The sequence below is a fragment of the Saccopteryx leptura genome, chromosome 11, assembly GCF_036850995.1.
Source record: "Saccopteryx leptura isolate mSacLep1 chromosome 11, mSacLep1_pri_phased_curated, whole genome shotgun sequence".
Taxonomy (NCBI): domain Eukaryota; kingdom Metazoa; phylum Chordata; class Mammalia; order Chiroptera; family Emballonuridae; genus Saccopteryx; species Saccopteryx leptura.
The window spans coordinates 53,473,077-53,500,771 of NC_089513.1; the positions used below are offsets into that span (position 1 = coordinate 53,473,077).

The window sequence follows — 27,695 nt, forward strand, 5'->3', positions numbered from 1 at the left end:
GCGCACTGGAAAAGAATGTATAATATGATATTATGAGATGAAAGGTTCTGTGAATGTCAATTATGTCCATTTGTTCTAATATGTCATTTAGGCCCATATATCTTTTTTTTTTTTTCTTTTTTAGACAGAGAGAGAGAGAGTCAGAGAGAGGGATAGATAGGGACAGACAGATAGGAACGGAGAGAGATGAGAAGCATCAATTATCAGTTTTTTTCGTTGTGGCACCTTAGTTGTTTATTGATTGCTTTCTCGTATGTGCCTTGACTGGGGGGCTACAGCAGACTGAGTAACCTCTTGCTTAAGCCAGGGGCCTCGGGTCCAAGCTGGTGAGCTTTGCAAAAACCAGATGAGCCCACGCTCAAGCTGGCAACCTCGGGGTCTCAAACCTGGGTCCTCCGCATCCCAGTCTGACGCTTTATCCACAGCATCATCACCTGGTCAGGCAAGGCCCATATATCTTTACTGATTTCTGTTTGAATGATCTACATAGAGATGTCAATGGAGTATTAATACCCAACTATGATTGTGTTTTTGTCTGTTTCTCCTTTTAGTTCTGTTAGTAGCTGTTTTATATATTTCACTGCTCTGTGATTCAGTGCATATATATCAAGAAGTGTTATGTATCATTAATGTAGTGTCCTCATTATCTTTATGAAAAGTCCATCTTTGTTGCTTGTTAACTTTGTTGTCCTGAAAGCAGTATTGTTAGATATAACTATGTCCACACCTGCTTGCCTTTTGATGTTATTTGCTTGGTGGATCGTTTTTTACCCTTTCATTTTGAGACTAATTTTGTCCATGCAACTTTGATCTGTCTCCTGAAGGTGGTATATGGTTGGGTTTTGTTTTTTGACCCAATCTGCTACTCCGTGTTTCTTTATTGGTTATTTCAGTCCATTTACATTTAGGGTAATTATTGATGTATGAGGATTTCCAGTAGCCATTTTGTCTCTTGTTTTTTTTTGGAAACTCTGTGTCTCCATTGATTCTTTTCCTTTCTGTTTCTGTTAGTTGTTTTTATTTGGTGGTATCCCATACTTCTTTCTTCTGTTTCCTCTTTTTCTAAACGATATATATCAGGTTTTTTTGGTTTTATTTTTCTTTTTTTGTCAGTAGTTACCATTGGCTTATTGAAAAAGAAATTTTTATATATACAATAAACCTTTGTCTTACAAATGATTCTGTCCTCCCTCCTTCGTTAATCCAGACCTTTACCACTCCCCTTTATGTTTTTGTTTTCACAATTTATTCTTGTTTATGTTGTATGTTTAAGATTTTACTCATAGTTTTGTGACTTTTCTTTCTTTGTTTCAGGTAGAATAACCCCCTTGAGTATTTCCTGCAGTGAGGGTTTTCAGGTGATAAATTCCTTCACCTGGGAAAAGTCATTATTTCTGCTTCCTATTTAAAGGATAACTTTGATGGATACAGTATTCTTGGCTTGTAATTTCACTCTTTCAGTACTTTGAATGTTTGAGTCCACTCTCTCCTGGCTTGTAGAATTTCTGCTGAGAAGTCTGATGAAAACCTGATGAGCTTTCTTTTATATGTTACTTTATTTTTTTCCCTGGATGCTTTGAAGAGTCTTCCTTTGTCATTAATTTTTGACAGTTTTAATACAATGTGCCTTGAAGAAGGCCACTTTGGGTTGAGATAATTAGATAACTGTTTGATTCTTGGATTTGAAACCTATGTACTCTTATTTTTTTTTAGGTGAGAGGAGAAGAGATAGTGAGGCAGACTCCCACATGCACCTCAACGAGGGTCCATCTGGGGCTGATCCTTGAATACTGAGCTATTTATAGAACCTGAGACTGACATGCTCCAATAGAGCTATCCTCAGTGCTCAGGGCCACATTTGAATCAGCTGAACCACTGGCTGCTGGAGAGGAAGAGGAAGGCAAGGGGAAGAGATGGGGGGGGGAGAAAATAGTCACTTCTCCTGTGTGCTCTGACAGGAATTGAACCCAGGATGTCCATACACCGGGCAGATGCTCTACCCACTGAGCCTACAGCCAGGGCTCTATGTACTCTTATTGAACAATGTAATCCCATTAAATTTAAGTTCTTTAAAAAAACTAACCATAGAAGCAAATGATTTGAAAGACGTAAGACATAGGTTGAGAAAGTGAAAAAGTGAACATCTGTTAACATAGTAGGCATAGAGCTGAGTAGGCGCTAAATATTCATGATTCACACTTAAATAAACATGAGTATGTGAAGCACCAAATATGATACATCAACACTCATGAGGTCCACGAGCCTCTCAATCTTCATAGCTACCTATGGGTGCTGCCCACCTAGTCCCATTCTAATCCCTAGAAATGCAGATAAACCACCGAGGCTTTCAGCTGACTAATGGGAAGCTACAGCTGTGGCCAGCCATCCTGTGCTCCTGTTTCTCTGATAGAGCAACTGTGAGGCTGACCCAGCACCTTCTGTCTTCTGGGCTCCTTGCTGAAGCCTTTGCTTGAATACTTGTGAAAAGAAAAAGAGAATATCTAATATATTTGTAGATGGGTTCTCAAAAAGGGAGAAGGGGGGGTGGAACAGAGCATTAGCAATAGTTGGAAATATAATGGTCAAGAAAATTTCAAAGAACAGCATCTATACACTGACTTGAGAAGCACTGAGTTCCCAGAAGATAAGAAGAGAGATGTACATTAGGCACTTCATAATAAAACTGCTAAAAAACCACAGACAACAGTAAAATCGTATAAACAGCCAGAGAAAATAAGATCTACTCCAAGACACAGTTCCTTTAAAGAAGACACAATAAAGCTACATCTGACCACTCGAGAGAAATCATGGGGGTCAGAGGACAATGAGAAGTCATCATTAAAGCCTGCAACCAAATTAACTGCCAATCCAGAGTTTCATAACCATTAAAAATATTCTTCAAACATTAAAGCAAAAAAATGTCATTTCTGGAAAAACAAACAAACAAAACAAACAAAAAAACACAACTTAAAAAAAACACTAAAAGAAATGCAAAATGGAGTTTTTCAGAGAAAAAATGATCCTGTACAATGATGTATATTAAACTAGATAAAATAGCCACTAAAAGAATATTTAAAATGCATCATCAACAAGCTAATATAGAAAGACTAAATAGTATAATAAAATAAATTCTTACTTAATAAAAATAAACCAAGAATTATAAAAGCAAATGCAACCTGTTGAGAAACACAGAAAATAATTATTAAAACAACAGCTATCAGTCTAACTTAACAGAAGTAACACTGCATACAAATTTATTGAATACTCAATAAAAGACTACTATCATCAGAGTGAATATCAAGATAAATATCATATGCCAGTTACAAGAAACATACTGAAATATAAGGACAGTGATATGACCTTGATTTTAGACAAACAACTGGGGAAAGGAGGGCTTTTTAAATGGTGTTGGGTCAACTGATTAGTCATATGAAAGTGAATCTTGATCCCTATGTTTTACCATGTATAACAATAATTTCCAAGTGACCGGCTTATTGCACTCTAACAGAAGATGCTGCTGCGTCACTAGGCATCAAGGAAATGTGTATTAAAACTGCAATGAAAGACCACCTCACACTTGTCAGAAATGCTATCATCAATAAATCAACAAACAACAAATATTGACAAGAGTATGGAGAAAAGGGAACCCCCATGCACATTGGTGGGAATGCAGATTGGTGCAGCCACGGTGGAAAGCAGTATGGAGTTACTTCAAAAACTTATCAATGGAATTGCCTTAAGCCCAGTGATCCCACTTCTGGGTATATATGCTAAGCATCCTGAAACACTAATTCTAAAGAATATATGCACCGCTATGTTCACTACAGTGTTTTTTTACAATAGCCAAGATCTGGAAACAGCGCACATACCTGTTAGCAGGTAAGTGGGTAAAAAAGCTGTGGTATATCTATACAACAGAATACCACTTGCCTGTAAAAAAGAAAGAAATCTTACCTTTTGTGACAGCATGGATGGACCTGGAAAGCATTATGCCAAGAGCAATATGCCAGTCAGAGTATGACAAGTATCATATGATTTCACTCATATGTGGAATCTAATTAACAAAATGAACTAACAAACAAAACAGAGATAGACTCATACATAGAAAGCAGGCTGACAACTGTCAGGGAAGGTGGGTTGCTGGGTGAGGAGGTGATGGGATTGAGCAAAAAAGGACAGAAAAAAGAAAAAACTCATGGACACAAAACAGTGTGGTGACTGCCATGAGGTGTGGTGGAGGAGAGTATGGGGAGATAAATGGTGATGAACTTAGAGCTGACTTGGGGGGGGAGTGAACACACAATATGGTGTACAGAGATGTCTTGTAGAATTGGGCACCTGAAACATGTATAATTATGTTATCCAATGTCACACCAATAAGTTCAATTTAAGAAGACAAACGGTAAAGGTATTTCATAAAAGAGAATTTTGAAATAGAAATAGCATAAAATGTGCTCAATTTCATTAAGCCTCAGGGAAAAACAAAATTAAAACCATAAATAAATACCACTGTAAACCCAAAATGATGGCTAAAACTGAAGAGACTGACAAGAACTAGCTGCTGTCAAGGGTGCAGAGTACCTGCAAGTTCCAAACCAACGTGGGGTGCTGTTACAAATCCCTCTGGAAAAATATTTGACACTAGATCCTGGAGCTGAACTTATGCAAATCCATTTACCCAGAAATCCCACACTTCGCTGTCTACCATGCAGAAAGGCATACACATATCCACCCAAGTACACACTAGAATGTTCCTAGTGGCATCATGGTAAGAGGACAGCACTGCAAACACCAACGTTAAAATGGATAAATTGTGGTATCATCATAAAATTCAGTAATGTGCAATAAGCAAACTCTGATGTGGGCCCTGGCCGGTTGGCTCAGTGGTAGAGTGTCAGCCTGGTGTGCGGAAGCTCCAGGTTTGATTCCCGGCCAGGGCACACAGGAGAAGCGCCCATCTGCTTCTCCACCCCTCCCCCTTTCCTTCCTCTCTGTCTCTCCCTTCCCCTCCCGCAGCCGAGGCTCCATTGGAGCAAAGTTGGCCCGGGCACTGAGGATGGCTCTGTGGCCTCTGCCTCAGGCACTAGACTGGCTCTGGTCACGACAGAGCAATGCCCCAGATGGGCAGAGCATCGCCCCCTGGTGTGCATGCCGGGTGGATCCCGGTCGGGCACATGCGGGAGTCTGTCTGACTGCCTCCCCATTTCCAGCTTCAGAAAAATACAAAAAAAACAAAAAACAAAAAACAAAAAAACTCTGATGTGAATAGATCTTAGCAAATTCAATGTTAGCAAAAGAAGTCAGACATAAAAGGGTACAGATTGTGTGATTTCAGTTATAATATGTTCAGAAGAGGAGCAAATTAACTCATAGTGGCAGGAATCAGAGGAGTGATTGTCCTGGCAGGGGGTGGAAATTATATGACATGAGGTTGGCTTCCGTCAGCTTCTGTTTCATGACCCAAGTGGTAACTGAACAGGTGTGATTTCTTATGCCCTTAGGTACAAATTTACTTCAAAAAAAAATTAAAAAATAATCTAGCAGTATCATGCATTGACTTAGAAAGATAACCGTGAAATATTATATTAGCAAGTGGAAAAATAAAGTACATTGTAGATCACCAAATATTATATGATACTGTACTTATAGAGAAAACAAGAAGGTGAATTATTATATCCACAAAGAAGCATTTATTAATGTTTTTCTCTTTCAGTTTTTGTTTTATAAAAGTTGGATTTTTAAGGCAGTGAGCATTAACTATGTACAATATTTGAGTCCAAAAATAACCAATAGTAAAAAAGAAAGTTTTCTAGTTAAACATTTCACTATTCCAAAGGTTTCCCAGGTGCAGCGCAATGTGGGAGCCCTGCCAGCAATGTTGTCTGCAGGAAAGTAGCTGACTCTTAGCTGCTCTGGTTCTCGAGTTCTCTCGGGGGCAAAAGGGCAGAAAACTCAGGTAAACAGGTCCTATATACTTAATGTAAATACACTTTCATTAGCCTCACTCAACTTATTCAAAGGAAAATTTTTGCAGGTCTCTGTGGAACACTCATTGAGCAAAGTTAAAAACCTCAAAGGCCACTGCACAGATGCCCATCTCAACCCCAAAGAAGGGCCATATGGTACTGCCAAACATGCCAACTACATGTTCGTGTATCATTCACTAACAAAAGACACACGGATATGATGTAGACTTTCAATGAGCATGTGTATAGCTTTTATAATTCTTTTTTTCTGTTATGATTTTCAGATTATATGTATTGAAATTTAATTTTTATATCTATTGAATTTAAGAATTAAAAATTATTCTGTAGGCAAAAAAAAGACATATGGAAAATTACCATTTGTCATGCCATAGTTGTGACACTCAATAAGCTTGCCTATAAATCTTTATATATATATAATATTATATATATATATTTTTTTCTGAAGTTAGAAGCAGGGAGGCAAACAGACTCCCGCATGTGCCTGACCGGGATCCACCCACTGTGCCCATGAGGGGGCGATGCTTTGCCCATCTGGGGCGTTGCTCCATTGCAGCTGGAGCCATTCTAACACCTGAGGTGGAGGCCATGAAGCTGTCCTCAGCGCCTGGGCCAACTTTGCTCTAATTGAGCCTTGGTTGCGGGAGGGGAAGAGAGAGATAGAGAGGAAGGAGAGGGGGAAGGGTGGAGAAGCAGATGGGCGCTCCTCCTGTGTGCCTTGACCAGGAATTGAACCCAGGACTTCCACATGCCGGACCAATGCTCTACCACTCAGCCAACCAGCCAGGGCAACTTGCCTATAAATCTTTAATAAGACAAACTCCAACTTACATCTGCCAATTTCACTACTAAACAGCCTTATAGATAATCATATTTTTCCCAATCAGTCTATATTATTATAAATTAATTAAAACTTTGTCATCTAATTTTTCTTTTATTCATTGTTATGGGAAAGAATAAAATGTTGAATCTCTACAAAGTTTATGTAAAAATAATGGATAGCCTTTAAGAGACTTTTTATTATCTCTGAATAAAATGATTTAGACAATGAAGATGTTCCCAAGTAAAAACTGAAAACATACTTATGAATATGTAAAACATAAGCTGCCTGCATTTGTGTACACATGTTTACACAATCTCTAAATAGCAAAGGTATACAATTTTCCCTCATAGAAAAAATAGAGAACAAGTTTAGCCCATTTTCCTTAAAAAAACAATAACCCCCTAATGAATTAAGAGAGTGTTTATTCAAACCTATGGTGAGATGAAAAAACAAACAAACAAAAAACAAAGGTAAAGATCTAGAAATTATGCTGAGATTTATAGACTTACAAATAATAAAGGAAAATACTGAATAATCATTTAATATTACAGTGATAACATACTTATTATTTTGTCTCATTCAGGCTAACCAGAGAAAAGAAGCTTAACTATAATAATGAAGATTAGTCCAATATACAGAAGAACCAGTTTGTTTGACAAAACACTAGAATAGAAAGCAGGTGCTAAATAAATGTTGTCCATTTCCATGGACTGGAATGGGTCCCTGAAGACATTTTCTCCACCTAGAGTGTCAGGGCCACAGGCAGTTCTCTGTGTGCTCTGCGCCAGGCAGGGTGCTTCCCGCACGCTCCTAAATCATTATTGCCCCAATCTGGGAACACAGCCCTTCACTTCAGGGAGCTCGAAATGTTTACATTAGAGAGCACAGGAAATGCACAAATAAATAAGTGCATATGGTTGTAATCTTTTCATAAATGATGCAAAAAGAACAAGCGCATACCAAACAAGTTAGAGATGTCATCTTTCACATTTTGCAAATGCGTTTTGCTAGTGATATTTTCCATTTTTACAAAGATGACCCTTTTACTGTGTGAACTAAAAAACTGTATGTGTTTTAAGAGGAACGTATACATAATTACTCTGTGGAGATATTTTCAAAAGTGTCAAAGTATGAATGAACACACTGCCACTTTTTTTAGGGCTCCATATACCATCTGAAAACATGTAGTATACAGAAAGAAGGCTCAGGAAAATGGATTACTGCATTTGTATGAGGCACTTTCTGACATATCAGTCATTTATTCGTTTATCTCCTATTATGTAAAGAACTATTCAGAACAAGTGACATCGCACAGGAATCCTTCTGGTTAGGAGGCAATGTGTAAATACACAAGGAATCCAAAGAAACTTAACTGCCTTCCATTTTCTGAGGAAAAGATGCCTTCCTTTTAAAAAAATTTTCCCATTGATTTGAGAGAGAGAGAGATAGATAGATAGATAGAGAGAGAGAGAGAGAGAGAGGCATCAATTCCATGTAGTTGTGCACTCATTGGTTGCTTCTCCTATGTGCCCTGAGTGGGGACAACCCCAGGGCCTCGGCAAGCCAGGACAATGCTCTATCCACTGAGCAACCTGGCCAGGGCCGGATTCCTCCTTCCTCTGTGGCTGAGTTCTTCCAACCGCAAGCTGAGCTTGGGCCCTGCCTGGAATTTCAGAGCAGCTTAGCTTTGCTCATTTGTTCAGTGACTGGCAAGGACACCGTTTTCTCTTAAGAAAAGCAGACTGGGTAATTGTATTGAGATGAAGGGCGGTGCTACTGAATTGGGATAATTTGTTATCCTTTTGGCCATGTCAGCAGAAGACTCACTAATTTTCTTCTTCTCTATAAGATAAACAGATTCCCTACCATGTTTTAGGACAGGGTTTTTCAACCACCACTGGTCTCCAGAAATTATGCGTTGGTCTGCGAAGAGTTAACCACACTGATGTTGTTTGAAGATTATAGACCCAATGATGTTACTCAAATTTGCTTATGCTTAAGGTGATTTCTGTCTTAGCAGTCCCCGAAATAATTATATTTTCACCAGTCTCCAAGTGTAGGAAGGTTGAAAATCACTGTTTTAGGAGATACAAACATATGGAACTACTACAACTAAAAACACAATGATACTAATTACAAATTACCTATGCTTTAATCTCACCAAATAAAAATTGTTGCACTAAATGAACACAACCAAGGGAAAATTTATTCCTTAGCTTGCTACAATATAAACTCAAAATTATAGATGGAGATTTTGTCTGTATTGAGCCTTAACTAGAAAGAAACATAATTAAATGAAAACAGTTAACCCCTCAGCTTTTAATAATTAAACTTTTTTCCTTCAATAACCTTGCCTGTTGTACTAATGAGGTACATTTCCCAGTCCCCAACCTATGAAAGTGCAACGGGACACTCCTGGTTTCCCTCCGTGCCTTCCGTACACAGCAGAAAAGATTCTCCCACTGAGTCTTTTTTTTTTTTTTTTTTTTTTTGGCAAAGATTAAACCATGTGGGAGATATTTATTTATTTATTTTTTTCCTTTTTTTCTAAAGCTGGAAATGGGAGAGACAGTCAGACAGACTCCCGCATGCGCCCGACCGGGATCCACCCGGCATGCCCACCAAGGGCAACGCTCTGCCCACCAGGGGGCGATGCTCTGCCCCTCCGGGGCGTCGCTCTGCTGCGACCAGAGCCACTCTAGCGCCTGGGTCAGAGGCCAAGGAGCCATCCCCAGCGCCCGGGCCATCCTTGCTCCAATGGAGCCTTGGCTGCGGGAGGGGAAGAGAGAGACAGAGAGGAAGGAGGGGGGGGTGGAGAAGCAGATGGGCGCCTCTCCTATGTGCCCTGGCCGGGAATCGAACCCAGGTCCCCCGCACGCCAGGCCAACGCTCTACCGCTGAGCCAACCGGCCAGGGCCCCACTGAGTCTTATTACATCTAAACTTTTAGATTTCTTCTATTGTGAAGTGACAGAGTTTACAGTATTGTAGGACTGGGACTGGGACTAGGACACAAGTCTCTGACTTCTAGGCAGGTTCTTCCCACCGTCCCTACTGGAGCAGGAAAACGAGCCAGATAAACACACAACACATCTTCACAACAAAAAGCACAGTTGGTGTTTTTGCTAGTGTTTTTGTTTTTACCTCTGAAGAGATTATCCAAGTCAATATCTTCTTTTTCTTTGATTTTCAAACACTTTGCCTGCTGTACAAGTCTGGACAAAGAACAGAAATAAAATCTAGGTTCATTATCCTGTGAAGTTGGGATAAATCATGACAGCAGCACACATTTAAAGAGAAACCACAGGGTAAACAGTAGTGAATTAATAGATATTTGTCAGCACAGAAATTTGTTAGAATTTTTCCTCCATTTAATATTTCAAAAAAACGCTTTTGTTTAGAAACTCTAATTTTGAAATCCAAAACTTAAAAAAACTCATCCCCCTTCTATTATTGCCAGATGTTTCTAAAACTCTCTGGAGAGTAATCTCTTCAGATTCTGAGGAGGGGCTGTTAGGGATAGTAGGTGGGTAAATAATAATTGCTACAGATCATTTTAGTGCTTATTTTAATCAGAAGAGTATATACATTGGGATCAAACAACTGTAAAAAGTAACTTAGTTACACTGTTGAGTGGCAGAGAATTAATTAACTTTTAAATGTTCCCACATGCAGTGAGGACTAATTTTTAACCCCCACGGAACTTCATAAATAACTTGAGGCTCACAGTTTTGTAATGAACACAGTAGTTTCGTAAATGACACTTTTCCAATGTTTCTAATTACCTAATAATTATAGGTAGACAGAACTTGAGATGGTTGATTAATTTATCTGTAATATTTATCATTTTAATGAAAATTATAATACCTTGCTTAGCAAATATATTTTGTGATTGCGGTTGGACAGCAACTCTTTCATTTTATCCTTATGAGTAAGCCTTTGAGTCAGGTATAAAAGCACCATTTCAATTTCTGATTTAGAGGAAGACTCTTACTAAAACCTTACAGAGAAAGGGAAGTGACTTGTACAAGATTTGAGGTAATTTTATCTACATGTTCTATAAACATGAATGTCATGGTAGAAGCACATACAATTTATCAGATTTTTTTTTTAACAATTAAGACTTTCTTTTTCATGAAGAAGCAAGAAACTGAGAAAGAATTTCTATTGAATTCCATATCTGGACCTTAAAAGGAGGTCCTGCATCACTACTGCGGAGATACTAACTCCAGGTACGTCAGCTCTGTGTGATGTGAGACCAGCACGCTCAGCATAGGACAACCTGGACCCCTAGTCTCTGCACCTGTGCCTGAGTCTGTGACCCAGGGTGCATATGTAAACTCTAGAGGCCTCAGCTTCCCAATCTGCAAGATGGGGACAGTACTTGCCTTACAGCAGTGGTCCCCAACCTTTTTTGGGCCACGGACCGGTTTAATGTCAGAAAATATTTTCATGGACTGGTTTTAGGGTGGGACGGATAAATGTATTACGTGACCAAGACAAGCATCAAGAGTGAGTCTTAGACGGATGTAACAGAGGGAATCTGGTCATTTTTTAAAAATAAAACACCGTTAAGACTTAAATATAAATAAAACGGAAAAAATGCAAGTTATTTATTCTTTCTCTGCAGACCGGGTACCAAATGGCCCACGAACCAGTAGTACTGGTCCGCGGTCCAGGGGTTGGGGACCACTGCCTTATAGGGTTGTTCTGAACAATTAGTGAAGCAATATATTATAAAAGTCTATAAGCTCTTAGGTATCACGGTCAGGCATAAAAACGTGTGGCTTCCTTTCATTAATTCCATATGTATAATTTTCATTATATTTTCTCTATATACATCTTCAGGATTTATTTACACTCTTGCAGGAAAGGATGTACATTATAGAAAGAGGGCTTAAACTGAAGCTGCGCGCATCCGGTGGAGAGGGCTAGTCCACCTGGAAAGCTGAGAAAGCACGACAGATGCACAGAGTAGTCATTTTGCAAAAATTAAGGTGGAAAATATTTTAGCTCTGTGCGCACACTTATGGGAAATCTTGGGAATTCTGCCACCGAGCTTTTAAATTTTTATAAAACTGAGTTGATTTTTAAACCATTTTAAGTTATCTCTCTGCTGAGGAAGATCTTGATTCTAGCTCACAAAATAGAAGCTAGTATACTTTCCATAGTTTTGCTGGGAATTTTAGAAAGCAATGTAAAAATAAATCCAATACATTTATTGAGTGGCTTTCTATAAATATGCCAGGTACTGCAGTTAGTCATAATTATGTCTCCGTATACTTCTTGCTTTCAGAATTATTCCATCACTAGGGAGCTGCTCCAAGCTGAACCCCGTGAACGGCTCCGACTCAGGTACGTTTCCTGAGTGAGGGCGGTATCCTCTCAGGACTGCCGGACTCTTCATTTCATTTTACCTCATTTCATTTCCACAGAAAGCCTATAAGGTAGGTGTAGGAACTCTGCTATTTAATAAAGGAATTGACACTCAGAGAAATTAACCACTTGCCCATCTTGGGCACACGGTGAGATGATGGTGGAGCAAGGATATAAAACTCCAAATCCAGATTTCCGTTTACATTGTACTGAGCACTTATAGGAAACTTCGAGAGATGTCACAAACAGAGCAAAAGAAAAGAACAGAGAAGAAGAATGTTCCTGGCACTGGGCTAGGCAGGTTGCTATGCAGAGGACTCAGCATTTGGGGTCCTGAGAGAATGGCGGTGGAGATGACTGATGGGTTGGTGGGGTCCAGGCAATGAGGCTGGAATAGAATGGGCATAAGCAACATGGGAGGGAGAAGTGTTCTGGGGACAGGAATAAGCTAATCCACTTACTTGGATGAAGCATCTGTGTGTGCCGGGAAAGGAAAGACCAAGAGAGAGGCTGAAAGAATGAGCCAGGGCCGCGCTGTGAGAGCCTGCGGCAGCTCGCCAGTGTCTGGCTTTACCTCGAGGGCAGTGGGGAAGGCAGAGTGCTGCATCTGGGAAGAGCCTGCTGCATCTAGTCAGCTGAAATGTTTCGAGATGTTCAGGCTAGTAAGGTAACAAAGATTCATATTTCTTTGTAGGTGTAGCTAAAAGGGTAGTACTGTGGGAACTTGCAGGTAATCTCTATTTCACCAGTAATTCTTGAAGCCCCGCCCATACCTTCCAGATGGTTCCCAGAGCTCCCGGTAGTTCAGTCTTTTATTAATAGCATTGCTGTAGCAAGTGTCCAGCTACTTGTCTGCCTGTCTGTCCTGATTCATTCTCCGGAGGAGTGTACAGGACTCAGAGGACGACAGTCTCTGTTGGTGAGATCGGCCGCCGTCATCTGAAAATCTCTGCTATCCATTGTTTTTCCTCTGGCCTTTCTTTTAGGATTTGGCTACTTTCATTTGAAAAAAAAGGGACTGCATGTTCTCTGACCCTCTCTCTATGTTTCCCTACTTTGAACACGGTGAACTAGTGGCTACCATTTCTGTGTTCAGTAAATGGTAGGCCCTGCACTAGATGCCTCACATGTAGCAGTTACCATGAATCTTATGCCTGTGTTGAAAATGACAGAGAGTAAGTAGCTCACCCAAAGCCACACAGCAAGTAGAAGAGTCAAAGTAGAAGAGCCAGAATTTGACTTTAACTCAAGTCAGTCTAAATGTGGCTAGACACCTTCTAGAGAAGGAGTTGACAAACTATAGCCCACAAGTCAAGTCCTGCCCATTTCCTGTTTGTGTAAATGGAGTTTTACTAGGACACAGCCACGTTCATTCACTTGTCCACAGTCCACAACGACGAGCGCACTGCAGTCCACCTGACTAGAGCAGAGCTCTCCCTTCTGGCAGAGTCTAAAATGCTCACGGAATGACCCTTGACAGAGAGCCACAGAATACATACCACCTGTGACTCTTTTACACTGCTGTCTTTTCCCACGTTTGTCTGAACAACTGTATTTAGTTACAATAGGGTTTGAAAGGCAAGTATTTGCACTTAGATCTGGCCTTTTATTTTTAGACATTGTCCAAGTCCAATCAACATTTCCTTGAACTTTTCCTACATGAGGCCACTGCTTTCAGCCAGGACGGTGTGTACGGCCAACCTTCACACCAAGCAGAGGGAGAGAAGGGTACAGTACAAAAATGAAGACACTGCCGTGGGGTCACAGAGTAAAAGGGGGATTCTCTCCTTAAAGGTCAGAGAGATTAGAGAACCTTTCGGGAGAAGATGACTTTGAACTAAACTTCAAAACAAATTTTACTAAGGGAAGTACTGACAGGGACACGCAAAGGCAGAGGCATGTGCAGGGTGCGGGGTAAGGTGTGTGATGAGGCGGAAGTGCAGGCTGGGGGTCAGTTCTGAGGACTGCACGGGCTTCCTGCGGACACACACAGGACATACGCTTGTGTGTGTGTGTGTGTGTGTTCATGTACGTTTATTTATAGTAAAGTAAAACAGATCAAAGACTTGTGGGACTAACAATCTAAAGAAGGATTCACACTATATGCTTTGATTTGTAAATAAAAAATTAAACTTTTTAAAATACTGCATTATAAAGTATCAATAAATAGCCCACATATGAAAACGGTTGCTGCAGCATTATTTATAAGAGGGAAAATACGGGAAACAACCTGAACACCTGTCGACAGGGAAGCGAGGGAAAGAAGGTACGTCCACACTGTGGAATATGATACAGTTATTAAAATGATGCAGTGAATCCACTTGTGTTGATACAACAAGTTACCCATGACATTTTGTTAAATAAAGATAATATGTTTTTAAGTTGCTGTCTTTTACTGTCACACGTTCTCTGAGCACAAACAATTTTGCATAGCTGTCCATAAGGGAGAAGGTAAGTTTTCTTTCTTCGTGAGTACTTAATTGTCTACGTCTTTACAACATTTCCATATATAAATAAAAGTCTAAGACCAGATTATTTTTCTTCTGGTCATAAATGCTGATTTATTTACAGGAGCCTTGTTCAGTTCACCATTATAAACTTGGGAAAAAATATGCATGTATTTTATTATAGCCTTAGGATTTCATGTCAGGGTCCTTTAGAGATCTGTTCTGCTGCTAACCTTTCAGGAATGCAGAATCTTTCCCAGTATTTGACATGGTTACATCATAATCTACCCACAGTGATGCAGGCTAACCTTCAAAGAAACATTAACAACATGCACCCCCATGTTCATCACAGCACTATTCACAGCGGCCAAGACATGGAAACAACCAAAGTGTCCTTTGCTAGAGGACTGGAAAAAGAAGATGTGGTACATATATACCATGGAATACTACTCAACCATAAGAAATGATGACCTATTGCTATTGATGACAACATGGATGGATCCTCAGAACATTATACTGAGAGAAATAAGTAAATCAGAAAAAGCTAAGAACTGTATGATTTCACACATAGGTCGGATATAAAACTGAGACTCATGGACACAGATAAAAGTGCAGTGGTTACCAGGGAGGGGGATGTAGTGGAGGAGGTGGGGGGAAGGGCGTAAAGAGGGACAAATATAAGGAGATGGAAAATGATTTGACTTTGGGTGATGGGTATACAACATAATCAACAGTTCAAATGCTATAGAAATGTTTACCTGAAACCTGTGTACTCTTATTGATCAATGTCACCCTGTTAAATTTAACTTTCTAAAAAAAAGGAAACACTAACAAAAAATTAATATGTTATTAAAAAGAAGAGTGAATGTGTATCTGTACATTGTTATATATATATATATGAACACAGAAAAAGTATAGAAGACAACATGACAATCTTCACACACATAACCTCAGGACACAGCAGGGGAGCTGAGGATTGGGAGTGAGACTTTATTATTTTTTTTAAAAAAACTTCTATATTACCTAAATTATTGCAGTAGGAATTTTGTCATACTCTTACAAGCCTTTAACTTATGCTGTTTGATAAGAAAAGATCTGGGTAATGTTTTTAATTTTTCCACTTATATTAATCTATAGTGTCTAATTTTTTATTTACAGGGAAAAAAACATGTTAAATGTCTTAACATTACAATGAATGGGAAATAATTATTTTAAAGCTAGATTAAGTATGTAGATGACAGAAAGATACCTGCTGGTGCTTGGGCAACAAATTTTTGTTTTTCTGGCTTGCAAGAACACCAACATTTCCTTCACACAAAGAGCCATGAACATTTATTTCAGTGCACACTGTTCTACAGCAGTAGATGGGCCTGGGCCAGGGCAGGATTCCAGAGATCCAGAGATTCACAATAAATTATAAATGCCTTAGGAGAAAATCCGTTCAGAGAAGTATTTTTAAAGGTCTCTTAAAGGCATACCTTGGTTATTTTATAACATTTCAGCAACACCGTGACTTTGTTTAGGAAACACGCGACTATAATGGAAGTGTCAAAAGAACCAAACACCCGTGGGGGCTGAGTCCTTTCGTCTCATGGCAGTTCTGCCTGCGCTCCGGGGCTGATCTGGACACACCTCACTTCATTTCAGTCTGCAAGATATTAGGGAGAACTCCTCCCCCACGTGTTCGTGGCTTGGATCTGCTCACGGTCTCTAGGGCTTTGAGATCGGTCATGGCTGAGAGCTCCTCAAGAGCTCTCCTTTTACCTCCTTCACAGCTCCCGTCACAATCTGTGATGTTCTTCACCTAAGGTTTCCTTTTGTTCTACTCCTTCATGTCCTCTATCAGAAAATATGCGCCTGCAAGGATGGGGCTGTTCTGTTCACCTCTGTATTCCCAGCACCTAACACGCTACTTGGCAACAGTAGGAGCTCCACACATATTTGCTGAACGAATGAATGTTGAGGTAATGAGTGAATGAATGTGCTCACTGCCAATTCTGCAGGGACTAGAGGCATCTTCCTTGAGTACAACTGTTATGCTGTCTCCTAAATTGGGGTGATTTTCTTATCAAGTGAAAGTTTAATAAGGACGATGATTTTAGTCTGTTTTGTTCACTGCTGGATCACCAGGGCTTGGAATAGTACCTTTCCAAATATTTGTTCAATGGTCAAATATTGAATGAATGAACATGTTCCATTTTAGGACCTGGCTACGGTCAGGATCCTGAATTCAGCAAGGTAAGTGTGACTCAGCTATTCACATGCAATAAATCAATCTGTTTTGGCCGAATCTTAATTTGGGGGGTGGGAGGAGGTATGAAATAGTGAGCAGAGCCATGACCTGGAAGTCAGAGGGCTTGACATGCTGTGATTAACGACAGCATAAATAGAGAAATAGATTCTTCGGCTTTTTTTTTTTTTTTTTTTAATTTTTTTTTTTTTCCATTTTTCTGAAGCTGGAAACAGGGAGAGACAGTCAGACAGACTCCCGCATGCGCCCGACCGGGATCCACCCGGCACGCCCACCATGGGGCGGCGCTCTGCCCACCAGGGGGCGATGCTCTGCCCATCCTGGGCGTCGCCATATTGCGACCAGAGCCACTCTAGCGCCTGGGGCAAAGGCCGAGGAGCCATCCCCAGCGCCCGGGCCATCTTTGCTCCAATGGAGCCTTGGCTGCGGGAGGGGAAGAGAGAGACAGAGAGGAAAGCGCGGCGGAGGGGTGGAGAAGCAAATGGGCGCTTCTCCTGTGTGCCCTGGCCGATTCTTCGGCTTTCATATCCTTATTTCTGTATTGAAAAAGTTACGTTAGATAAGCTCTTGTGTCTCTCCCCATTGTTAAGCTCCAAGATTGTCACTCCTGTTTTTAGGTTCCTCAAGACCCAACCAGAAATGTGGCACGGGAGGGAGCTTCTTTGGAAGGGGCCTGGCTGTCTCGGTGCTTTGATCACTGCTCAACTGGTTAAGGGTCTAATGTTGTTGCAGATGCCGAGTAATATTTCAGATAAATAAAGGTCTAAATTTTTGTTTGGTACAAAGAGGTATGGTGTATATACGCAACGGGAACTGGTCCAATTGCAAGACTTTAAAATCAACAATTTTTATAAAAGTAAAGAAATGAAACTACTATCACAGTAGTCTCTACTATGTGCCAGGCCCAGTTACACAGCTATCACTGTATCTATGTATCTATTTTGTATCTATATTTATCTATATCTGTCCACCTAGAGTTAAAAGCTAAGAAGGCCCCTATTTTATCTTCATTTCACAGATAAAGAAATTGAGATTCTAAAAGGAAAATGTATGTAACTTATGTATATATCTGAAGCAGTCAACTTAGATTTACTAAGACTACAATGGAAAAACAATAATGAAGGAAAAACAAAAGAATGATGAAAATTAGCTTTTACCCTTTTGCAGCCTCCAATCTTTTTGAGAAAATAAGGCACGCACACAACAAGTATTAAAAAGACACGTGCAGGTACACATACATAAGCTACTGATGTGTGGTGGTGCAGACCCAAAGCACAGAGGAGTGCTAAGAACAAGGAATGACATTAGCTCTTATTTGGTCCATATCCCAGGGCCTACCTAGCACAGTCCCTGGCACACAGTGGTTGCTCAAAATATTTAATTTGCTGAGTGCCTACTAAGTGTCTGGCATGATATTAGGCATTAGAAATACAGAGACCTGTAAAACACAATCTCTCTCTGAAGCAGCTCATATGGGTTGGCGCCGTTATCGAAAACATCCAGACAGAGATGAGCCCTGGAGAAGGGAGAAGGTGCATGAGAAATCACTGAGGTAAGAAGGATGGGGACAAAGCCACTAGTGCAGGAGTAAAAATAACACTGCAGATGATGACGAGGATGGGGTGAGTGGGACACTGCATAGACTTTGTCTCCCAGAGCAGAGAATTTATGTGGGAAGGAGGCTTATGGATTCAAGAAAATTTATTTTATCACTTGCAAAGTTAATATGTGGAACAAATAACACTTAATTCTGAGAATGGACCTCATAGAAGATATTTATGTTGCAGTTAATTTGAGTAGTGGAAGTAAACTAGTTGGCTCATGGCAGTGCAATTTATTATGAGGATCATTAAGGAGGCATTGCACTACACGGCATTCTCTCTGATTACCAGAGCCTTCCCCAGCACGTTCATCATCAACACAGGCCTTGGGGAAGTACATAAAATTTACATTATGGCAGGCATTAGGAAAAACAAAGTCAGCTTCTTTAGGCATTTTCTTAGATTTTCTTAAATATGACAGGTATTTTAACTGATGGTGGTTCTACCAATTATGTGAATTAGAATATATTAAATACTGCTTCAGGGAGGCAAAGTAAGTTATTAAAGAGTACTCAGGTGGATTGGAAATGCCAGAAAAAATGTCCTACTCTGGCCTGGAGAAGTCAGCTAACAGATAATAGAGGGAGGTGAGGGGAGGTGCATTTCAAAGTAATTTTGTTTATGATAAAACTATTTTAATGAGTATAATTGTATTCCCTCATGGTAGATAGAAGCCTTTAGTATATTACAATGAAATGTGTTCAAGGTGATATATTTTGCATTATATATATATATATATATACTATAAATAAAAATAAACATTTTGGGAAAAACATAGTTAAGATTTTTCCCCTACAGTAGTTCTAATTTCACAAAATAAATAAACAAATCACAAGATGACCCTGAGAATCCCAGACAGAAGAAGAAAGTAGTCTACGTATAAACCCCTCCAGGCTCTTTCAACCTTAAAAGGCCATTCTTTTGTGAGACCAATGTAGTGGAAACATGTATAGGATTTGGAGTCAGTAGTTCTGGGTTCTAAATCTGTGTGATCTTGGACACTTTGCCTAACCTCTTTAATTTTGAGGTGCTTACCTTATAAAATCAGAATTAGAATTTTTACCACACATAGGGTGACTGTGACGATGAAATAAAATGGACAGGGCCATGTATATAAATTGTTTAGCACAACATTTTGTAGCCAAGAGTAAGTGCATGGTATTAATATTAGTTAATTAGTATTGTTGATATTTTTGGTGTTATCGTTATTAGTTTACTGACCTAGGAATACTCTGAATTTAATCAAATGTCCTATGTTTGGTCCCAGATCAGCTACTAGTAAGGATCTTTACTCTCTTACCTATAAATGGCATATACTGTGATGATGACAATAATTTCTGCTTTCCCAAATTCTCAAGATTATGGGACCTCCTAAGGTAACGTATATGCAAACTATAAACTGTGAAACAAAGTAAAGGCTTTTTTTTCCCTTCTAAAATACTACTGAAATGAAAGACATTCAAATATAAGGCCATATGCCTTTATGTAATGCACTATAAATATACTACTATTCTATTAGTACAAGGGAAAAGGAATATCTATATAGTTTTTCAGTAATGGTGACCTATTGTGAATCTGACTTTAAAGTTGTGTTAATATGTAATCTTACTGTTATGAAGGTTAATTTTGTAAACATCTACTAGTATATAATCTACTCATTTAAAACTTGACCCTCTACAAAGAAAAAGGGAACACACACTATTTCTACTACAAAATTAAAGAGACTAAATATTTATTCATAATTCCCTTTTCAAATATTAACATGAGAACAAATGTAGTTTAAAAAAACAAATACAAAATTGGGATGCAGTTAAGGAAAAGATAAAATTGCTTAAATGGTTGGGCAGCATTTGATTGATTTTGGAAAAATGTCAAGAGTTAATTTAATTTTTTTAAATTTATTTATTGATTTGTTGAAAGAGAGAGAGAGAAAGAGAGAGAGAGAGAGATTGAATTGTTGTTCCACTTATTTATGCATTCATGGGTTGATTCTTGTATTTCCCTGACTGGGCAGATACGCTCGTAATGTTGGCACATCAGGGCAACAGTCTAATCAACTGAGCCACTAGGTCAGGGCAAAAGTTAATTTTATATTTTGCATGTGAGTTGCAAGAAGTCTGGACTTTCTCAGATGACAAGTGTTGCTTGTACAAGAAAGTACAGAAAGGCTGGCCAGAGCTCAGATGAATTGGAGGCCAGTGGAAATTACAAATCTAATTTATACTAATTTAGCCCCCATGCTTATGACTGGACATGGACAAAGTAACAATTACTTCTCTTTCTCATGCAGAACAGATGAATTTTAATTATTCTCCTCCACCTGTAACTTGTATCTTGGGATTTTAAGAGTAAAGATTTGGGTTAGAGAAAAGCAGCCTCAGGAAATATCTATAGGTTAACTGTGAGAAGGGTAAAATATACTTTAGCTACTCATAATTAGATGACACAGTATTCCTTGTTGTGTCCTGGTTCTTTTTTTACCTCCCGCTGGGGTTCTAGACCATGAACAGGATGAAGATGAGGGTGGCATCAATGTGGGCATAACTGCCCACACTTTATCCAAATGTTTTGGGATGATGGATGGGTTAAAAATAAGAGTGGACAGAGGTTGGAATGCAATGATGGAGTCGGTCTTGAGACTTGAAAGCAAAAAAGAAGTTTAAGAATTTAAGAGGTGTGCCACGATGCCCCTCCCCCATCAGCTGCTTGCACAGTTCTCTGTATACATGAAACAGGATTCGACAGAATAGGATCACGTGGGACCTTTTGTACAATTGTCAACTACTTTTTCTTTCTATTTGTAGCTATTATGCTTACCTGATATATTTCAGTGCAAAGCCCCTTTAAAATGATAAAGCCTATAGTGATATATTAAAAAGAACAAATTTCTAAGAAACGTTCAAGACAGGGGAAGCCATGTATCTGTGCTGCAAGGAAAGGTTTAGCTGACTTCTGAGAGAAGACAACAGTGTAATCGTATTTTAGAGAGGTCCAAAGATCTGCTTAGTCTCTATGACTTCTGACATTGAGGATGAATGTCTACAATACTTACAAGAGAGATTACCGAGTTTTTATTGGGAAAAATAGAAAAAAGATAACAGAATAGAACAACACGGATAATAGCAAATGGATATATGGAAATAAACATTGTTTCTTGGAAAACAGTTTTTAAAAAAGAAAAAAATTCTCCCTCAACTAGGAAATGGAAAAGATGTTCAAGCTCTCGGGAACTTAGACTTGTAAACAGTGTGGGTGTGAAGTGCGGTAAAGAACAACTAGACCCTGTGAAGTTTCAGTGAGAGGAGTGGGTGTGCGACAAATAATAAAAAAGTAAGACACAGCTACAGAGAGAGAGGCCTGAAAAACCACAGGAGATGGATCATGCGACAGAGGAGAGCAAATCTGCAGTTGTGAGCACAATGATCAAAATCAAAATAAGCTAGTTAACAAAAATGAAATGCCACCCAGCCTGACCAGGCGGTGGTGGCACAGTGGATAGAGCGTCAGACTGGGATGCGGAGGACCCAGGTTCAAAACCCCAAGGTTGCCAGCTTGAGCGTGGGCTCATCTGGTTTGAGCAAAAGCTCACCAGCTTGGACCCAAGGTCGCTGGCTTGAGCAAGGGGTCAATCGGTCTGCTGAAGGCCCGTGGTCAAGGCACATATGAGAAAGCAATCAATGAACAACTAAGGGGTCGCAACGCGCAAAGGAAAACTAATGATTGATGCTTCTCATCTCTCGGTTCCTGTCTGTCTGTCCCTGTCTATCCCTCTCTCTAACTCTCTCTCTGTTTCTATAAAAAAAGAAAGAAAGAAAGAAAGAAAGAAATGCCACCCAATGCTTATTAATATATTTGCATGGAAAAAAGAACAAAATCCACAATCCTGGATTTAAAATCCATGTGAACAGTGCATCCTCCCAAAGAACAGCTCTCCCCTGGGCAGACAGGAGCCTCCGTGTTGGGACTGAAGTTGTCAATGGGCAGGCAGTTGTCCCAGTGCAAACTCTGCTGCCCAAGGTGCATGCTCAGGCTCCCTTTCACCTGCCAGCTGAGAAGAGCAAGGCTTTGGGGGTGTAGGAGGAATAGCCAGCGGCACAGCTCTGTCAAAGTGGCAGAGGGAGGGTCCAGTGTGTGCACTTGACCACCTTCGGCCTGCAGAATTCTAAGGAACACACATCCTTCTTCTCTGTCTAGCCCTCTGTGGCTCCATTTCTGTCTGATCTCCAATTATTTACTCAAGTGTTAGATTTTCCTGCTTATTATTCATAGCATGGAGAAGTGGGCTTTTTTACATAAAAGATGTTATTTAGAATATTTACTCATTTAAGTTAAAAATACCAAATATGATTGCATTTGCAGCTCTTTAGAAAATGATTATCTGTAAATAAAAATTTGAACCTGATGCTTAAAATGTAAATTTACATCGAAAAACAAAAGGATGAAGCGTTATATCAAAACCAACATGGAAACTTCTCAGAGGAAGAAGTCGTATCTGAGGTGTACTTAGGTCAGAGAGGACAAAGGCAAGTTAACAGGTATGAGGGGAAATCCTGATATGACCAGATAAAAAAACTCAGTCACGTGCCAAAAGAATCATTTCTATGAAATGATTCCAAACAATAGAAGTTGTCAAGATAAAAGGGAACCTTATAGAATTTTGTAAATGAGATATGCTTTCTATTACTTACGTGTAATGTATAAATTTACAAGGAGGTAAATTCAAATTTTTGATAAAGTAATAAAAGTATTTTTAAATGAATATCAAGGATATTTAATCCATTAATTTAATATTAATATTAAATGTATTTTTTAAGCCAGTAAATATAATAATACTCATGAATAAAATAAATTATTTCAAAGAAATATAAAGAATTATTCTATTACCAAACTGGTTCTTTTACTCCTCTAATGCTTTACTTTCTGGTTCACATTTTCAAAAGGTTCCTTACCTGGGCTGACTCTCCGCCTTCTCATGTTTCCTGCTGAAGTTCAAACTACAGAGATTTTTCAATTTTAAATATGAAGAGTCTGATTCCAAATTTGCTTGTGTTTGTTCCCTCAGACGATCTTGGAGCATTGCCTCCTTTTTCAAGTTCATGTCTGAATACGGGCAGCCAAAAGCACTGGAGTGAAAGAAGACAAGAGCACAGTCATCAGTTTACAGTGATAAATCAGTGATCCGCTGTCACTGGAAATGACCTGCATCCAGCACTACAGGTCTGAGTAGACATTCTTCTTTCACTGAACACACTCAAATAAATTTCTTTCTGTATTGTCCTTTGAGAAGAATTTCAGGTTCCAGACACTGGTCAGCAGAGTATTACAGGCAGAGTCATCAAAATATATGGTTTTAACAATTTCAGAAACTTAAAAATCTAAATATAACATAAAGATGTGCTTCCAACAGAGCAATAAGAATATTATAAAAACACAACTCAATATGTATGCCCTGATTTGACTATTTGTATCACAAAATATAACAGGTTAATTAAAATATTTCCCAGTATCAGAAAATATTATGCTTTTGTTTCTTAACAGTCATGTATCTAGAAATACTATAACTGGCTTTGGCTTTATGCTCCTGCAACCTGCTAGGAAGTTCTGGGTTTGAATGAGAAGGGACGCCTGTAGGTGAAAGAGGAGAGATGAGAATCAAGGCTGAACCCTGACTCCCGGATGTGCTTGGAGCATAACGGTAGGCTTGGGCAGAAGGGTCAGCCAGGACCAGTGACCTGGTTCTTTCTACAGGCTGAGAGATTGTCCCTGTTAGATTTATGTGCACACAACTCCACCTGTAAAGAGGCCGCAAACCTCTGCTGTTGTTAGGAATGGGGCAGCCAGTGTCAGTGAAAGCACAGGTGTGGCAGGAGGTAGAGGAGGTCACCTGCACACAACCCTGGATAAAATATTCCCTGCTGGAGCTTCGGTTTCTCTTCAGCAAAATGAAATCAAACCCAACTCATATGGTTGTTGTGACCATAAATCAATCTCTCTGTCTCTCTGTCTCTCTCTGTCTCTCTGTCTCTCTCTCTCTCACACACACACACACACACACATCATTACATGGTAGCTCCTGTCATTATGAGTGTTAGCATCTACATCTAGGAAAGCATGTAATCAAATACATTACTATTTAGAGAGTTGGTTCTTTTTTTAGGAATTAATTTCCTATTAACTGTAAATTTGCTGATACATGATGCATAATAAATTCTTTCTGAGTATGTGAAAGTTTTCTTTTGCTTTTGTAAGGTCATGATAAAATCAGGGACCAATGTAGTTTTTCCTCTATTTTAGCAAAGATTGAGTTTTCCATGGAAGGCCTGTAATCAATCTAGCCTCAGGGAGACAGAAATGCCAGCCTATATCTGGAATTTGGGATGGTGTGGTTAGGATGACACCAGTCTCGCCAAACACACCTGGGAAAATCTGTAGTGACATCACAGTGCATCAGCTAGCAGCCTTTGCAGGGACAGAAGTGTTCTATAATTTGTAACAGTTGGCATTGATGTATTAGTTTATTCTACATGCTAGGCACTTTAGAGAAGATAAATTTAGTGAAGTTTACACATGATACCAATAAATACAATTTATAAGAAGAACAATAAAGCTACCCCTGTTAAGTGTATCCTATGGGTACATTACAATTCAAGGTGGTTTACATGTATTATTTCTAATATTTATTATTAAATATCCCAAACTGGTATTGATGCTATTTATTTTACATGTCACAAAACAGGCTCACACCAGATAAGCAACTTTCCTAAAGATGCCTGGCACTTTCTCTGGAAGCCCCCAAATCGATCACTTGTTTATTAGCACCAAACAGGTGGGCAGAAATAGGACAAGGTTTTTTTTTAATAAGAAAAGAACAGGAAGGGAACAGGCATAATTCTTATAGAAAGAGAAGTCAAGGCAGGTATTACAAGGTAAAGCAAGTACTTGGTTTGCCATGGTTCTTGGCTAGGGGGACATATGTCAGCATATGCTAGTCCTTTGTGAAGAGTTGGAGATGTGATAAAGCACTATATCCAATCAGAACTGAGGAGGAGTGATCTCTTTAAGTTGCAGCATACAAGACTTGAGGGAAAGTTTAGAAGGAATTTTCTGCAGATAAAAGTTACAAGGCTAACCTCAGGGAGACTGAAAAATGTTTAGTTCAAGCACAGCTGATATTTTGTTAAGATACTATTACATTAAAGCTTTGCTGTCCATGTAACGCATACTCTCAATTTCAGAATTTAAAATGCTAACATGTGACTTTTAAAAGCTAACATGATTAGACTGCTGCTGATTTCACTTGTAAGAGGATTAAGAGCAAGTACAAATGATACATGTTGGAACATAGACTAGGAAGGAAGAAGCATAATAGTATTTTAATATCTGAGTATGTAATGCAATTTTTATTATATTGTTCTCAAACACAGAGATCGGCTAAACCCAATTGGTTCATATAAGATTATAAAGTCTCTGAGTCAACTTTCTTCAAATTCTGTGACTTTAAAATGAGATTCCCAGGATATGGTTAAATTTTCTCAGATTCTGAGTAATTTTGTCCAGAAAATAGTTGCTACCTTCATTTAATTGCCATTTAAAATATTAGAAAATTTAATATACATAGTAAGCACTTTACTGAGATATGATCGACATATAAAAAGCTATACATATTTAATGTATATAACTTGATACTTTGGGGACAAGAATATATCTGTCAAACCATCGCCACCATCAAGGTCATAAGTATATATATCACCTCTCAAAGTTTCCTCCTTTGTTCTTTATATTTCAGTGGTAAGAACACTGAAGATCTCCCCTCTTAGCACATTTTGAGTATCAGCTATGCTGTCTCATAGATCTTCAGAATTTATTTATGTTGCAGAACTGAAACTCTGCACCCTTTAACAATCACCTGTCATTTCCCTCCCCACACAAACCCTGGCATCCACCATTCTGCTGTGCTTTTTTTTTATGTCTATTTAATTAATTTATTTGTTTGTTTTAATTTTTGAAGAAAAGTTTATTGTATCTTTCTCTAATAAAGGCATTTTTACTGTGGGTCAAAGATATGCATTAGATATTATAGTTCTAACAGCTCTTTAACAGAATACTTTTTTATTTTTAAAAAAATTGAATCTAGGCCCTGGCCAGTTGGCTCAGTGGTAAAGCGTCGGCCTGGCGTGCAGGAGTCCCAGGTTCGATTCCCGGCCAGGGCACACAGGAGAAGCACCCATCTGCTTCTCCACCCCACCCCCTCTCCTTCCTCTCTGTCTCTCTCTTCCCCTCCCACAGCCAAGGCTCCATTGGAGCAAAGTTGGCCCGGGTGCTGAGGATGGCTCTGTGGCCTCTGCCTTGGGTGCTAGAATGGCTCTGATTGTGGCAGAGCAATGCCCCAAATGGGCAGAGCATCGCCCCCTGGTGGGCCTGCCGGGTGGATCCTGGTTGGGTGCATGTGGGAGTCTGTCTGACTGCCTCCCCGTTTCCAGCTTCAGAAAAAAAAACTGAATCTATTGGGGTGACATTGGTTAATAAAACTATATAAGTTTGACTATTTTAGATTCCACAAGTGGTAGCATTTGTCTGTGTCTGGCTTATTTCATGCAGCATAATGACCTCCGGGTTCATCCAGGTTGTAAAAGGCAGTTTCCTTCTTTTTAAAGGCTAAGTAATAGTCTATTGGATGTATATGCCGCATTTTTTATCCACTCATTCATTCACGGTCTTTGATTGTTTCCTTGTCTTTGCTACTATAGATAATGTTGTAAAGAGCACGGGAATACAGGTATCTCTTTGAGATCTTGATTTCATTTCCTTTAGATTACGCCCACAGTGGAATTGCAGGATCATATGGTAGTTCTATTTTTAATTTCTTGAGGAACCTCAAACATTCTTTTCCACAGTGGCTTCCATAGTGACTACTATTTGGAAATCCCACTAACAGTGTAAAAGTTTTTTCCTTATCTTCACCAACCCTTATCTTCTTTTAAAAATAGATAATAGCTCTCCTAACAGGAGTGAGGTGATACCTCATGGTGGTTTTAATTAGCATTGCCCTGATGATTAATGATGTTGAGAATCTTTTCATGCACCTGTTGGCCTTTTATATGTCTTTTTTGGAGAAATAGATATTTAGGTCTTTTGCCCATATTTTTTATTGATTTTAATTTGTTGTGTTTACATAGTTACAAGTATACCCCCGAATATATCTCCCTCCCTCCTC

At 39.2% G+C, this 27,695-nt stretch overlaps 1 protein-coding gene across 2 annotated transcripts in view; it reads right to left on the reverse strand.

The window, feature by feature from the left end:
* L3MBTL4 (L3MBTL histone methyl-lysine binding protein 4) overlaps window positions 1–27,695 on the reverse strand; it is a 488,059-nt gene that overhangs the window by 119,759 nt on the left and 340,605 nt on the right. For both annotated transcript variants that reach the window (XM_066353255.1, XM_066353254.1), the window contains exons 15-16: window positions 23,431–23,604; window positions 9,951–10,021 (exon numbers count right to left, since the gene is read on the reverse strand). In XM_066353255.1, coding sequence (XP_066209352.1) covers window positions 9,951–10,021; window positions 23,431–23,604 — 245 coding nt within the window. The remainder of the gene's footprint in view (window positions 1–9,950; window positions 10,022–23,430; window positions 23,605–27,695) is intronic.